The 17,401-nt window shown below is 47.2% G+C and overlaps 1 protein-coding gene across 7 annotated transcripts in view; it reads left to right on the top strand.

The window, feature by feature from the left end:
• The window catches only part of LOC116331049 (receptor-type tyrosine-protein phosphatase mu-like), a 245,930-nt gene that overhangs the window by 56,532 nt on the left and 171,997 nt on the right, over positions 1-17,401 (top strand). For all 7 annotated transcript variants that reach the window (XM_039617696.1, XM_039617694.1, XM_039617693.1 and 4 more), the window contains exons 5-9: positions 2,669-2,747; positions 3,422-3,537; positions 3,644-3,818; positions 12,846-12,958; positions 13,961-14,141. In XM_039617696.1, coding sequence (XP_039473630.1) covers positions 2,669-2,747; positions 3,422-3,537; positions 3,644-3,818; positions 12,846-12,958; positions 13,961-14,141 — 664 coding nt within the window. The remainder of the gene's footprint in view (positions 1-2,668; positions 2,748-3,421; positions 3,538-3,643; positions 3,819-12,845; positions 12,959-13,960; positions 14,142-17,401) is intronic.

Raw genomic sequence — 17,401 nt, 5'->3', positions numbered from 1 at the left:
GACGGCGAGGTCTATGGACAGAGTTGGTGTTTCATGGCAGGACGAGGCACAGACAGCAACATCAGCTCTGCCTGGATGTGTGCTTCACAATACTGTAATTCATCAACCATTCTGGTCCTGGCAACATTCCCGTTTCCTAAAAGATGAGAAATATTTTGTAGGTTTACAGACAAAATTCAGCAGGCGGCCTCTTGATGCGTGGACGTCAAAGGGTTAAAACCTTCAACAGGAGCAGGTCTGAGGTTTCACAGCTGGTGTAACAGTAACTGACAACTACACATCTGACACGACAGTAACTGACAACTACACATCTGACACCACGACAACTGACAACTACACATCTGACACTACAGTAACTGACAACTACACATCTGACAACGCAAGAACTGACAACCACACATCTGACACGACAGTAACTGACAACTACACATCTGACACCACGACAACTGACAACTACACATCTGACACTACAGTAACTGACAACTACACATCTGACACGACAGTAACTGACAACTACACATCTTTCACCATGACAACTGACAACTACACATCTGACACGACAGTAACTGACAACTACACATCTGACACCACGACAACTGACAACTACACATCTGACACTACAGTAACTGACAACTACACATCTGACACGACAGTAACTGACAACTACACATCTGACACCACGACAACTGACAACTACACATCTGACACCATGACAACTGACAACTACACATCTGACACCACGGTAACTGACAACTACACATCTGACAATGCAAGAACTGACAGCTACACATCTGATACCATGACAACTGACAACTACACATCTGACACTACAGTAACTGACAACTACACATCTGACAACGCAAGAACTGACAACCACACATCTGACACGACAGTAACTGACAACTACACATCTGACACCACGACAACTGACAACTACACATCTGACACTACAGTAACTGACAACTACACATCTGACACGACAGTAACTGACAACTACACATCTTTCACCATGACAACTGACAACTACACATCTGACACGACAGTAACTGACAACTACACATCTGACACCACGACAACTGACAACTACACATCTGACACTACAGTAACTGACAACTACACATCTGACACGACAGTAACTGACAACTACACATCTGACACCACGACAACTGACAACTACACATCTGACACTACAGTAACTGACAACTACACATCTGACACGACAGTAACTGACAACTACACATCTTTCACCATGACAACTGACAACTACACATCTGACACGACAGTAACTGACAACTACACATCTTTCACCATGACAACTGACAACTACACATCTGACACGACAGTAACTGACAACTACACATCTTTCACCATGACAACTGACAACTACACATCTGACACGACAGTAACTGACAACTACACATCTGATACCATGACAACTGACAACTACACATCTGACACGACAGTAACTGACAACTACACATCTGACACCACGACAACTGACAACTACACATCTGACACTACAGTAACTGACAACTACACATCTGACACGACAGTAACTGACAACTACACATCTTTCACCATGACAACTGACAACTACACATCTGACACGACAGTAACTGACAACTACACATCTTTCACCATGACAACTGACAACTACACATCTGACACGACAGTAACTGACAACTACACATCTGACACCATGACAACTGACAACTACACATCTGACACCACGGTAACTGACAACTACACATCTGACACCACGACAACTGACAACTACACATCTGACACCACGGTAGCTGACAACTACACATCTGACACCATGACAACTGACAACTACACATCTGACACCATGACAACTGACAACTACACATCTGACACCACGGTAACTGACAACTACACATCTGACAATGCAAGAACTGACAGCTACACATCTGATACCATGACAACTGACAACTACACATCTGACACGTGCGACTAGTCCAATTTACCATGGTTTCTTAACCCTTTCACATATAGTGGTCACTACAGTGGACAGCTATTCAAATGCTGTTTTCTTGTATTTGTGTCAGTGTTGATGGTATACTTATACGTATACTTGCACATAAAACATGACATTGGACACGATGTGTCACCTTATACCCTCCCATCCACTGGTCGTAATGTTACTATAGATGTGTTTCATTGTATTTTTTGTTATTTAACCCTTTGATGCATGAATTATGACAACCTCGATCTCTATTTTTATTCATCTTTATGCATGAAAAGATGAATAAAAATACTTAAGAAAAAAAATCCTGATTGAGGTTGTCATAATTCATGCATGAAAGAGTTAAATGACCGTAACTGCATAAGTGTTTGTGCCAGAGACAAAAGTCAAATTGTTGTGAAAGAAGAGACGGCGAGGTCTATGGACAGAGTTGGTGTTTCATGGCAGGACGAGGCACAGACAGCAACATCAGCTCTGCCTGGATGTGTGCTTCACAATACTGTAATTCATCAACCATTCTGGTCCTGGCAACATTCCCGTTTCCTAAAAGATGAGAAATATTTTGTAGGTTTACAGACAAAATTCAGCAGGCGGCCTCTTGATGCGTGGACGTCAAAGGGTTAAAACCTTCAACAGGAGCAGGTCTGAGGTTTCACAGCTGGTGTTTGGTCTGTGGTTCAGGTGGTGTTTGAGGCGATCAGCACCGGTCACAGAGGCATACTGGCCATCAAGGACATCTCACTGCAGGGACACCAGTGCAGTAAGTATACACAGACACACACACATGGGAAGACACCGCCCCCTTGTAGAACAAGCTCCTAATTGGTTAACGACATTTGGCTACTTAATTGGATAACAATGTTAAAAGTTAAGCCGGTATTGTAGAATCAAGGTCACAGTGTGTGTGTGTGTGTGTGTGTGTGTGTGTGTGTGTGTGTGTGTGTGTGTGGAGGCAGGGGAGCTCATTAAAATATAAGTTGATTAGCATGGACTTTGATCCATCCTTCTGTTTATCTACTTGCTCAACTGAAGACTCACATTTTTTTTATGTTGTTTTGTTATGTGAACACAACACACACGCACACACATGTATGCACACATAGGGTAGTAAGTGTGTGTGTGTGTATACACATCTGTTTGATGGAAGAAAAACCTCGAGTAAACATCTTTGAACTGAACTTTCTCTCTCTGGCTGCCTTTACCTCAACACTGTTCAATAAACTGATTGAAAACACACACACACACACACACACACACACACACACTGACCTGCATCTTCCAGAATCCATTTTGTGATTGGATCGTAGAGATTTTTGTTCTTTGGCTGAAGAGATCAGAGGAGAGAAGACTCACTGTTGCCATAGGATGGTCAATCAGGTGATGTCATCAGTGTGTCACCTCTGACCTCAGTGTTTTACGTGTTCCTGTCCTCAGTGAGCACGCCTCACTTCCTGCATATCAAAGGTGTGGAGGTGAACGCAGGACAGACAGCCACGTTTCACTGCACCGTCAACGGACGTCCGCAGAGCAACCTGCTGCTGTACCTGCAGGTGATCCATCAGTAATCCATAATCAGTAACATGAGGGCCACGCGGCAAGACTGCACGTTGCGTGTGTGGATGCGGCCGCTTCACTTTGTGTGTTTGTGCTCGGCAGGGAATGGGCAGTCGGCAGGCCGCAGTACGGGAAACCAAACCGCTGAACGCTCGGCGCTACGTGGCGAGCTTCAATGTGGACAACACAACCAAAGGAGACTCTGGACGCTACCGCTGCATCGCCCAATCAGAGCGAGGGGTGGGCGTGTCCTCATACGCTGACCTTACAGTCAAACGTGAGTGCTGCCCTTTTATTGACTGATAATCTCTTAATATATTTTACTTTATCTTCCAAATTGTGAAGCCTAAAAAACTGATCATCATGTCTTCCATAAGAGGACACCTGTCCGTCTTCCTCACCTGTCCCTCCTCCTCATCCCCCTCCCTCACTCGTCTGTCTCTCGCTGCAGATCAAAGCTGCAGTTTGTCATGTTTTTTATTTTAATGACTCCATCGTGAAACGAGGAAGAGTTTATTGTGACTGTGTGTGTGTGTGTGTGTGTGTGTGTGTGTGTGTGTGTGTGTGTGTGTGTGTGTGTGTGAGAGTGTGTGTTGCGGGGTTAGAGGAGGGCCTCATTAGAAAGTCAGAGTGCCGTTTTAAGGCGGGAGACTTGGCGGCATTTTGTCAGAGTGTTTCTGTGAAGATGAATCATGCCAAAGTAAAAGCCTCCTCTTCTTGTCGCTGCCTGTCAGAGCGCTGGCGCCCTAACCCATGCCGCGGGCCCACAGCATGTTAATGATGACTCGTTAAACGCACCGTGTTCGGTGCGACGGAGCCGTCAGGCGTCTCTGTAGCGTAGCTTTCATCCACGCTGTTTTCCTCCCCTGTCACGCTGAAGAGTCGGAGGAACACGGGATGAGGAGGTGCTAGTCTCAATGGCGTTTAGCCCTCAGCTCGCGGCTGATTTTGCATTCAAGCATGTTTCAGTCTAAATAAGAGAAATCACAGCAGATCAGTTGGATCTATCAGTAATCGATCAGCAGCCTGTGATGGTTTCATGGATGTTGGACTTCATTATTTCTGTATTTGTGTCACATGTAAAATCTGTGTGTGCTGTGAGGGATCACACAGCGCTGTTTTATATTTTCAGCCACCAGAGGCGCTGTGGAGCACCCGCTTCATACTCTGATTATATCATGACAAACTGATGAGACAACAGTTCATATCGCACTCTTCCATCACACAACAAAGTGTTTGTGACACACTAACTGCACATTCAGAAATAGATCCCACTGCACGCCATGCTGGGTAATGCTAACTAGCACTGCGCTACCAGCTGTTAGGGCTCTTTGTTCAGGAACGTAAAGGCAGGCGGAGGATGACGAGCAGAGAGCATCTGAGTTTGCGACTTTTAAACAGTTTCATGTTGATTCTGTCTTTTATGGTGGGCGGGGCTCTGGCAGCGCCGCAGGTGCTTTTACCTGGACTGTACAGGCCTGATTTTGATACCCAGACTGACGGTGCTGGAGAAGAAGTTGTGGAGTGTGAAGGTAACAGCACCGGGGCAGTGACACCCCCCCACCCCCACCCCAAGTTAGGCAAGTGGCTCCAGCAGGTCCCAGGAACAACATCAGGGATCTCTGTCCAGAAGAGTGCTCAAGCTATATGTAATACATAATATATATATATATATATATATATATTAGGGGTGCAACGATACACAAAATTCACGGTTCGGTTTGGTTCAATACTTTGGTGTCACGGTTCGATATTTTTTCGATACAAAAAAATGTTCATCCCTTTTTAATTTGTCATTTATTAAAATTATAAATATATATTTTAACTCAAAAGTACAGTTTTTAAATTTAATGTTGCTGAAACAACAAAATAATAGAATAAAATAAATCTATCTGATCGAGAAATCCCTCATCTTTGGAAAAGAGAGTGTATTACAGAGAAAGGGCTCTTTCCCAAATAAAAGCTATACTATACGCTTCTTCTGTGTCACGGCTCGGGCCAGCGGCCGTGTGAGGTGTGGAAGGAGGACTCAAATGCAGCACTTATTAAGACGTGAGGGTGATTTATTAAGAATACTGAACATAAAGTGGGGATGGCAAAACAGAACCAAGGATGAACTAAACTGGGAGAATCTAAACCAAAGAGCAGCAAACCTGAACATGGAGGGAGGACAGCAGGGAGAGCACGCAGGGTGACACAGAGGATGAACACAGACGACGCGATGAGGAACTGAGGGAAACACACACTATAAATATACAGAGGGACACTGGGCCATCACATACAGGTGGGAGACACAGCTGGACCTGATTAACCTGACGAGACAGGGGAACACTAACACCAGGGACCAACAGAGGGAGCACAAACCCAGAAACCCAGTATCTTAAATCCCAAAACACAAACCATCCCAAAACAGCCCACAAATAATAACAATAAACACACCAAACACAAAATCCCTGAGTCATGGACTCAGGATCATGACAGTACCCCCCCCTCAAGGGCTGGCTCCCGACAGCCACAGAAACACACCAGACCCGGGTGGGTGGCAGGGGGTCCAGGACGGAGGGACCGGACCAGGACCAAAACGGAGGCCCAAGAGTCCCAAACAAAACGTTCACAAACACACAGGGGAGCAGAGTCCGAAACATAGTTCAGGTGGCCGGCCTGGGGCCCAACAGCACAGAAGGCCAGTATGGGACAGTTCAGGAGGCCGGCCACGAAGAAGGCAGTGGTGGCCACAGAAGTCCGGAGGCCGGCCACGCGGAAGGCGGTGGCGGCCACAGAAGTCCGGAGGCCGGCCACATGGAAGGCGGTGGCGGCGACAACCTCGTTCAGGAGGACGCCCACATCGGCGATGACGACCATCCAGCGGCCTAGAAAACGGCCAGTGAAAATGAGGTGCCGGACGTGGACCGGATGGCGGCGTGCCAGCAGAACCAGGCAAGGACGAGGAGAAGGATGAGGCAGAAGCTGCTGCTGAAGCCGAACCAGGCGGGGCTGGAGCTGATACGGAGGCCGAGGCAGAAGCTGCTGCTGAAGCCGAACCAGGCGGGGCTGGAGCTGATACGGAGGCCGAGGCAGAAGCTGCTGCTGAAGCCGAACCAGGCGGGGCTGGAGCTGATACGGAGGCCGGGCCAGGCGAGGCTGGAGCTGATGCGGAGGCCGGGCCAGGCGAGGCTGGAGCTGATGCGGAGGCCGGGCCAGGCGAGGCTGGAGCTGATGCGGAGGCCGGGCCAGGCGAGGCTGGAGCTGATGCGGAGGCCGGGCCAGGCGAGGCTGGAGCTGATGCGGAGGCCGGGCCAGGCGAGGCTGGAGCTGATGCGGAGGCCGGGCCAGGAGAAGCTGGAGCTGATGCGGAGGCCGGGCCAGGAGAAGCTGGAGCTGATGCGGAGGCCGGGCCAGGAGAAGCTGGAGCTGATGCGGAGGCCGGGCCAGGAGAAGCTGGAGCTGATGCAGAGGCCGGGCCAGGAGAAGCTGCGGCAGGTGATGATGATGACGACGAAGCTGCTGCCGCAGGCAGGGATGATGATGACGAAGCTGCTGCCGCAGGCGAGGATGCTGACGACGAAGCTGCTGCCGCAGGCGAGGATGCTGAAGAAGCTGCTGCCGCAGGCGAGGATGCTGAAGAAGCTGCTGCTACAGGCGACGCTGAAGCCGATGAGAAGGCTGGACCAGACGAGGATGCAGACACGAGGGCTGGACCAGGTGAGGATGCAGACACGAAGGCTGGACCAGATGAGGATGCAGACATGAAGGCTGAAGCTGAAGCAGGTGATGCTGAAGGCTCTGAAGCTGGCCCAGGCGAAGGCACGAAGGCAGAAGCAAAAACTGCAGCTGGCGAAGATAAAGAGGCTGCAGCTGGCGAAGATGAAGAGGCTGCACCTGGCGGTGCTGCAGGCGACAGCGTAGGAGCCGCAGGCGGTGGCGCTGCAGGCGACGGCGTAGGAGCTGCGGGTGCTGGTGCAGGCGGTGATGGAGCCGCTGCAGCCGCTGGTGCGGGCGGTGATGGAGCCGCTGCTGCGGGCGGTGATGGAGCCGCTGCTGCGGGCGGTGATGGAGCCGCTGCAGCTGCTGGTGAAGACGAAGAGGCTGCAGCTAGTGAGGATGCCTGAGACGATGGCGCTGCAGGCGGAGGCGTGGAAGCCGGAGGTGAAGGCGCTGCAGACGAAAGCGCTGCAGGCGGCGGCGTGGAAGCCGGAGACAGAGGCGCTGCAGGCAGCGGCGTGGAAGCCGGAGACAGAGGCTCTGCAGGCGGCGGCGTGGAAGCCGGAGACAGAGGCGCTGCAGGCGGCGGCGTGGAAACCGCAGATGGTGGCACTGCAGGCAATGGTGATAGCTGGATGGGCTCCTCGGTCCCCCCAGCGAAAGCAGCAGGCTGAAGCGGTTCCTGAGACCCCTCAGCGGAAGCTGCTGATGACGGAGAAGGCTGGATGGGCTCCTCGGTCCCCCCAGCGAAAGCAGCAGGCTGAAGCAGTTCCAGAGACCCCTCAGCGGAAGCTGCTGATGACGGAGAAGGCTGGATGGGCTCCTCGGTCCCCCCAGCGAAAGCAGCAGGCTGAAGCAGTTCCAGAGACCCCTCAGCGGAAGCTGCTGACGACGGTGAAGGCTGGACGGGCTCCTCAGTCCCCCCAGCAAAAGCAGGCTCAAAACCAGTAGGCATGGGTGCCCCTGGCACACACAAAACAAAACCAGCAGGCTCGTGGGCCTCTGGTGCACATGAAACAAAACCAGTAGGCACGTGGGCCTCTGGCACACATGAGGAAGGCTGCAGCTGCGCAGAGCACTGACCCTGCTCAGGCAGTGACAGCTGGGTGCAGTCCCTAGCTGGCATCTTGGCCTCCAGGGGTCCAGAGTAAGCTGAGGGTTGTAACCCGGCCTCTGGGGAAGCCCTGGAGTGAGTAGCAGTCTCTAACGTTGCCAGCTTTTGAGGAACAGGTCCATTGTGAAACCGTTTGTCTCCCTGCTCAAAAACCGCGGTGGAAAAACAGTCCTTTAAGGGGTGTATGGGCATAGCTTCCTGTAGAAGGGCGAGTGAAGATCGCGACTGAACCATGGACTGAAATGTGGGTTGTAGTGATGCTAGTGGTGATGGTAGCTGAGTGGCTGGCCGAAGCGGTGGCAGAATAGGTAATTGTGCTCCTAGGGAGGCTAATGGTTGAGCTACAGAATGGGAAGCTAATGGCTGAGCTACTGACTGGGAAGCTAATGGCTGGACACAAAACTGAGCTGGTGAATGGCGATAAAGTCCAGGCTCGGAAGGAGCGGCAGAGACACAGTCTTTCGGTTTTGCAGAGGGTTTATAGATACCCACTTGAGAAGGGTCCGTTACCACGAAGGTAGGTAAGCTATACATATTGCCTCTCATCCCACTCTGAATAGCCCCAGAAAACAAAGTCCCGGAATCTGGGGAAGCCAAAGTATCCCGCTCACTCACCGCATCTGGCTGCTCGAAAGTGAATGCAGACGGGGCATGAAGTCCGAGATCCAAAAGGAGAAATTCCTGCTCCCACGGACATAACGAGCCCAGAAGCCATGGGAGACCGGTCACCAGGCGCTGTAGCCGCCTTTCTATAGCGCGCTGGGACTCGTCATCCTGGCTTTCCAGCCACAGGTCAATGAGCTCCTGTGTGGCATCGACGAGATTCTCCCGTAGCTCCTTAGACGGATTAAGTGCTGCTGGGTCCATCTTGTGGTCGCGTCATACTGTCACGGCTCGGGCCAGCGGCCGTGTGAGGTGTGGAAGGAGGACTCAAATGCAGCACTTATTAAGACGTGAGGGTGATTTATTAAGAATACTGAACATAAAGTGGGGATGGCAAAACAGAACCAAGGATGAACTAAACTGGGAGAATCTAAACCAAAGAGCAGCAAACCTGAACATGGAGGGAGGACAGCAGAGAGAGCACGCAGGGTGACACAGAGGATGAACACAGACGACGCGACGAGGAACTGAGGGAAACACACACTATAAATACACAGAGGGACACTGGGCCATCACATACAGGTGGGAGACACAGCTGGACCTGATTAACCTGACGAGACAGGGGAACACTAACACCAGGGACCAACAGAGGGAGCACAAACCGAGAAACCCAGTATCTAAAATCCCAAAACACAAACCATCCCAAAACAGCCCACAAATAATAACAATAAACACACCAAACACAAAATCCCTGAGTCATGGACTCAGGATCATGACATTCTGGGGTATATTCTCAGCAGCATATTAAACATATCAGGTCCCCATAAGGACAATCATGTGCTAACGGCTGTCTAAATGACTCGGGTGAAGTTTGTAGCATGCGTGCTTGTTGTTGTTTTTGTCTGCTTCCACTCGTCTTTGCACTAGGATGATGTCGGCGTAAATGTGCAGTCATATTCGTTGTGTTCCCACTAGTGCTGTCAGCATTAATCTCGTTAAAATGACTTTAACGCCATAACGCCACAAATCTCCGTTAACAAGTTACTGCGGATCGCCCCGTGCGTGGGGCTGGACGGCATCAACACGTTAACAAGCTAACTGGGCTAATGCACTAGTTCCCACCAATTGAGCATTGCGTGGCACATCCGACATACTGGTTTACTTTTGTCCATGACGCGCTGACCATCAGGGTCATGCTTCACATGAAAACCAAAATAGTTCCAAACGCCGGTAATGAATGAGGGTGGGGAAGGTTCAGTTCCGGGTAGCGTTGAGGCAGTTGCCATGTTGCAACGAGCTTAGCTTCTGTCTTGCTAGCTTGCGCTGCGCTCAGTGGATCTGCACTCGACAGTGCAGCCTAGGCGGAGTAGTCGAACACAGATCCACTGAGCGCTCAACACAGACAGCATCGTCAGAAGAAAAATTGATAAAATAAATAAAAAATTTTGTATTGTTCGATACATATGCGTACCGAACCGAAAGCACTGTATCAAACGGTTCAATATCGATACAAGTATTGTTGCACCCCTAATATATACATATACATATACATATATATATATATATATATATGTATATATATATATATATATACAGTGGCTTGCAAAAGTATTCGCCCCCTTGAACTTTTCCACATTTTGTCACATTACAGCCACAAATATGAATCAATTTTATTGGAATTCCACATGAAAGACCAATACAAAGTGGTGTACACGTGAGAAGTGGAACGAAAATCATACATGATTCCAAACATTTTTTACAAATAAATAACTGCAAAGTGGGGTGTGTGTAATTATTCAGCCCCCTGAGTCAATACTTTGTAGAACCACCTTTTGCTGCAATTACAGCTGCCAGTCTTTTAGGGTGTGTCTCTACCAGCTTTGCACATCTACAGACTGAAATCCTTGCCCATTCTTCTTTGCAAAACAGCTCCAGCTCAGTCAGATTAGATGGACAGCGTTTGTGAACAGCAGTTTTCAGATCTTGCCACAGATTCTCGATTGGATTTAGACACCAGACAGGTCAGGGATAGAGTTATTGAGAAATTTAAAGCAGGCTTGGGCTACAAAAAGATTTCCCAAGCCTTGAACATCCCACGGAGCACTGTTCAAGCGATCATTCAGAAATGGAAGGAGTATGGCACAACTAAACCTACCAAGACAAGGCCGTCCACCTAAACTCACAGGCCGAACAAGCAGAGCGCTGATCAGAAATACAGCCAAGAGGCCCATGGTGACTCTGGACGAGCTGCAGAGATCTACAGCTCAGGTGGGGGAATCTGTCCATAGGACAACTATTAGTCGTGCACTGCACAAAGTTGGCCTTTATGGAAGAGTGGCAAGAAGAAAGCCATTGTTAACAGAAAACCATAAGAAGCCCGTTTGCAGTTTGCCACAAGCCATGTGGGGACACAGCAAACATGTGGAAGAAGGTGCTCTGGTCAGATGAGACCAAAATGGAACTTTTTGGCCAAAATGCAAAACACTATGTGTGGCAGAAAACTAACACTGCACATCACTCTGAACACACCATCCCCACTGTCAAATATGGTGGTGGCAGCATCATGCTCTGGGGGTGCTTCTCTTCAGCAGGGACAGGGAAGCTGGTCAGAGTTGATGGGAAGATGGATGGAGCCAAATACAGGACAATCTTGGAAGAAAACCTCTTGGAGTCTGCAAAAGACTTGAGACTGGGGCGGAGGGTCACCTTCCAGCAGGACGACGACCCTAAACATAAAGCCAGGGCAACAATGGAATGGTTTAAAACAAAACATATCCATGTGTTAGAATGGCCCAGTCAAAGTCCAGATCTAAATCCAATCGAGAATCTGTGGCAAGATCTGAAAACTGCTGTTCACAAACGCTGTCCATCTAATCTGACTGAGCTGGAGCTGTTTTGCAAAGAAGAATGGGCAAGGATTTCAGTCTGTAGATGTGCAAAGCTGGTAGAGACATACTCTAAAAGACTGGCAGCTGTAACTGCAGCAAAAGGTGGTTCTACAAAGTATTGACTCAGGGGGCTGAATAATTACGCAAACCCCACTTTGCAGTTATTTATTTGTAAAAAATGTTTGGAATCATGTATGATTTTCGTTCCACTTCTCACGTGTACACCACTTTGTATTGGTCTTTCACCTGGAATTCCAATAAAATTGATTCATATTTGTGGCTGTAATGTGACAAAATGTGGAAAAGTTCAAGGGGGCGAATACTTTTGCAAGCCACTGTATATGTACCCGTATACTTGTTTAGTTCAGATTTGAGTTTGTGTCTGTAGATGTGAGAAGCAGATCCAAGTATTATTACTCACAGCTGAGCTGATCAATACCAGGATTAAGTGTGTGTGTGTGTGTGTGTGTGTGTGTGTGTGTGTGTGTGTGTGTGTGTGTGTGTGTGTGTGTGTGTGTGTGTGTGCCATTTCTCAGCAAACGAACACCATGACAGGTGAGGAGGTGTTTGTTGGTCACATGACCTGACACATATCCCCACAATCCCCAGCGATTAAACCTCTGATTGAACTGTCACTCAGACTTTGTATGTGTGTTTGATACAATAACACGCGCGCGCACACACACACACACACACACACACACACACACACACACAGGTGAACATTAACCTGAACGTGAAAAACAGACATCATTGTATCCTGGCTGGTGTGTGTGTGTGTTTGAGATGAAATGGGTCAAGACAAAGTAGAGCAGCACCACCGGGGATTCTGGGTAATAGAATCCAGGTCTGCCGTGTTTCGCCGAAGGTCACAAATATTAATTGTCTTGTTAACACCTTCCTCCGTCGTTAAGAGTTTAGTGAAACCCAGAAGAGCATGTGTGTGTGCGTGTTCATGTGTGTGTTGTCAGACTGATCTTGGTTCTTTGTCCCTCAGAGCCCCCCGTACCCATCGCCCCTCCACAGCTGACAGCAGTTGGTGCCACCTACCTGTGGATACAACTTAACGCCAACTCGATCAATGGGGACGGACCAATCATTGAGCGAGAGGTGAGTGCTGATTGGTCACTGATTCAGAAGTGTGGCTACAGCTATGACATTAGCTAACATTGCATATTCTGTTAGCTTATCAGCCTGCTGTTCCCTTTAACAGGCTAATAGTCAAAGAAAGTTTAGATCTTTTTCATAACACCTAAACAAAAGTCTAATTCAGTGCCACACCTGCCCTGTGCTGGGGACACTGTGGGGAAGTCATGGCAGATCATGGACACATATTCTGGTCCTGCCCATCCATACGACCCTTCTGGTTGGAAGTTTCAAAAATAATTCCAAAGCACTGGGATTTAATGTAAGCTGTACATTTGCATCAATGTATCTGGGATGTTTTGCAGAAGATTTAGTTACAGATGATGTTTATCTCCTGAGAATTCTTTTGGCATCTGCCAAAAAGGCTATAACAAAATGCTGGCTTTGTAAAGATCCTCCCACTGTAAGTCTTTTTAGTTCTGTAGTGGAAAACATCAGATTGATGGAATGTATGACTTTCACCCTACGACTTCAGGGGGACTTGGGAAGGAGACGTTGGAGAAAATGGCTGGGCTTTACAAACTGTGGCAGCATTCTTTAATGCATAGAACTTAAAATACTATAGTATTTATGTATGTATGTATGTGCAGATGTATATATGTGCATATATTTGTCTTCCCATGACCTCATAATATTTTGTTTGTTTGTTTTTTTGTTTCCCTTTTTTTCTTTTTGCTGTATAAAAATGTTTCTAAATAAAAAGTATCGAAGAAAGTTTAGATCCAGGAAGATGTTTTATTTTTGTTTTGTTTTTTTACCTGGTCAGGTGATTTTGACTACTTCTGTCCACTGATCAGAGCAGGCTAAATCATTGTCCCTGTATGGGCACAAGGCTTAGGTTTTTAATCCAGATACCACTATGTATGGCAGTAGCCCGGGAACCGTTATCTCAGATAAGGGTGTTAGTGGACACAGGGGAGGTTCTGCTGTGGGGCAGCCTACCTGTAACATCGTGCTTGCTTTCAGGTTGAGTATCGGACAACGGCAGGCATGTTGATCGACACCACACCGGTTGATAAGCCCACTCATAAAATCGGGCATCTGGACCCTGACACAGAGTACGAGATCAGCGTGCTCCTCACCAGGCCCCTGGACGGAGGCACAGGGAACCCCGGGCCACCGCTCAGAGCCAGGACCAAGTGTGCAGGTGAGTGAAAGTGAGGTCACATGGTCGAACCCTGGAGATAATCGGTGATGAGGGCCGTTTCATGTCATTATAGTTGGTTTTGTTTTGTAGAGACCCTCAGGTGATTGCTAGCAGCTAGCAGCTATTAGGAGGTTAATGGCTGAGTCATTAGCGTACCGTGCTAAGCTGCATTAGCACTGAGCTCATCAGGTGGCTAATGGTTAACGGTGAGCTCATTAAGACAGCCAGCTTTGTTAGCATCACACTCGTTAGCTCTTAATGGCTACTGCGTACACACTACGCTAGCAGTTAATCTCCTGAATGAACACACCAACACACTCTGCTGCAGGTGTGTGTGTTTGTGTGTGTCTCTGTGTGTGTGTGTGTGTGTGTGTGTGTGTGTGCACAAACAAAAAACTGGATGTAATTAGCAATTAGCTCGCTAATTACACAGGTGCAGCCTTTTTATTGTTGCTGCAGTTTTTACTTCATCTGTGGAGTGTTTGCTTGTTCCACACGTTTCTGTTTGTTGTAATTATTATTAGTGCCAGTCTTCACAATTCAGATTCATTTGATCTGTTTTTATTCACATACCTGTGTTTGAATTTATAGAAGGAATATAACCCATATGCTTACATTATTGTCAGTATAATAGTGAACAGTTTGATTATGTCTGTTTTTTTACATGATCACATTATCAACAGCAACAAAGAGCTCTGTGTTTCAAAGATAAACTATATTTTTAAACAAAGAACATCAGCAGACACTTAGATATACAAGAAAATGTAAGAGAACAATCATAATTTCAAGAAAACCACAATATTATTTTTTTGGTAGTGATAACATCAATCTCAGCCTAAAAGACAGTGTGCAAGTTTTTTCATATCAGCATTACACCACCTCTATTTTCCACAGTAATAATTATAAAAGCATTCACTTCAATTTCCTTCAAGAAAAAAAAATAATAAAAAACTTTAACATAAAAAAGTCATGTTTGAACAAAATATGAATCAAAATCAATGCAGACGTTTCCGATGCCGACGTGTTTTTATGTGCTTGCCTCCAAACTTGATGTTTTCCAGTCCTGCTGTCAGTTGTTCCAGTGGCAACACTGTGAACAAGTGTGTCAGGTTTCAACATGCCGGCGTCTCAGACCTGCTGCTTCATGACTCATTTCAACACCTCGCAGCCACTGTCATGTTCCTATAAACATATCTGTCTGCAGAATCCCCCCTTTATACCCCCCATAGCCCCCACCCTCAGAGGCGTTCTGTCACAATGAGCTGTGACGGCGAGGAGCAGGTTCATCTTTTAGTGTGTTTTTGAAGTCTGTTATGTGCATGTGTGCTGTCCTACATGGACGTGGATTCTTGTTGCACTTCCTGGTACAAGCCAACTGAGAGACTCTTATTCCAGGAGGAAAAATGAAAAACATGCCCAGCAGTCAAGTTCTGATGATCACTGATTTTATTTCGGTCATTGAGGAGGCTGCAATGGTCTGTGGTGAAGTTGTCATTGGCGCTGATGAAGCTCTGACAGCTTTGCTGAGTTTCTAATGATCCCTGATGAGAGTCTTTGTGCTAATGGTGTTAATGAAAGCTCGAGTTGCTCTTGGTGACGCGGTGATGGTGTGGATTTGGTTTGCTGTGTTCTCACAGCCTGTATGAGGTTCTAATGGTCCTTGGTAGTGTTCTCACAGCCTGTATGAGGTTCTAATGGTCCTTGATAGTGTTCTCACAATCTGTATGAGGTTCTAATGGTCCTTGGTAGTGTTATCACAGTCTGTATGAGGTTCTAATGGTCCTTGGTAGTGTTATCACAGTCTGTATGAGGTTCTAATGGTCCTTGATAGTGTTCTCACAATCTGTATGACGTTCTAATGGTCCTTGATAGTGTTATCACAATCTGTATGAGGTTCTAATGGTCCTTGGTAGTGTTCTCACAGCCTGTATGAGGTTCTAATGGTCCTTGGTAGTGTTCTCACAGCCTGTATGAGGTTCTAATGGTCCTTGATAGTGTTCTCACAATCTGTATGAGGTTCTAATGGTCCTTGGTAGTGTGATCACAGTCTGTATGAGGTTCTAATGGTCCTTGATAGTGTTATCACAATCTGTATGAGGTTCTAATGGTCCTTGGTAGTGTTATCACAGTCTGTATGAGGTTCTAATGGTCCTTGGTAGTGTTCTCACAATCTATATGAGGTTCTAATGGTCCTGGGTAGTGTTATCACAGTCTGCATGAGGTTCTAATGGTCCTTGATAGTGTTCTCACAATCTGCATGAGGTTCTAATGGTCCTTGGTAGTGTTCTCACAATCTGTATGAGGTTCTAATGGTCCTTGATAGTGTTCTCACAATCTGTATGAGGTTCTAATGGTCCTTGGTAGTGTTATCACAGTCTGTATGAGGTTCTAATGGTCCTTGGTAGTGTTCTCACAATCTGTATGAGGTTCTAATGGTCCTTGGTAGTGTTCTCACAGCCTGTATGAGGTTCTAATGGTCCTTGATAGTGTTCTCACAATCTGTATGAGGTTCTAATGGTCCTTGGTAGTGTGATCACAGTCTGTATGAGGTTCTAATGGTCCTTGATAGTGTTCTCACAATCTGTATGAGGTTCTAATGGTCCTTGGTAGTGTTATCACAGTCTGTATGAGGTTCTAATGGTCCTTGGTAGTGTTCTCACAATCTATATGAGGTTCTAATGGTCCTGGGTAGTGTTATCACAGTCTGCATGAGGTTCTAATGGTCCTTGATAGTGTTCTCACAATCTGTATGAGGTTCTAATGGTCCTTGGTAGTGTTCTCACAATCTATATGAGGTTCTAATGGTCCTTGGTAGTGTTCTCACAGTCTGCATGAGGTTCTAATGGTCCTTGGTAGTGTTCTTACAATCTGTATGAGGTTCTAATGGTCCTTGATAGTGTTCTCACAATCTGCATGAGGTTCTAATGGTCCTTGGTAGTGTTCTCACAATCTATATGAGGTTCTAATGGTCCTTGGTAGTGTTATCACAGTCTGCATGAGGTTCTAATGGTCCTTGGTAGTGTTCTCACAATCTGTATGACGTTCTAATGGTCCTTGATAGTGTTCTCACAATCTGTATGAGGTTCTAACGGTCCTTGGTAGTGTTATCACAGTCTGTATGACGTTCTAATGGTCCTTGATAGTGTTATCACAGTCTGTATGAGGTTCTAATGCTCCTTGGTAGTGTTATCACAGTCTGTATGAGGTTCTAATGGTCCTTGATAGTGTTCTCACAATCTGTATGAGGTTCTAATGGTCCT

This window comes from Oreochromis aureus, linkage group 9 (assembly GCF_013358895.1).
Source record: "Oreochromis aureus strain Israel breed Guangdong linkage group 9, ZZ_aureus, whole genome shotgun sequence".
NCBI classification, from domain to species: domain Eukaryota; kingdom Metazoa; phylum Chordata; class Actinopteri; order Cichliformes; family Cichlidae; genus Oreochromis; species Oreochromis aureus.
This window is presented reverse-complemented; position numbering and strand designations above follow the sequence as displayed.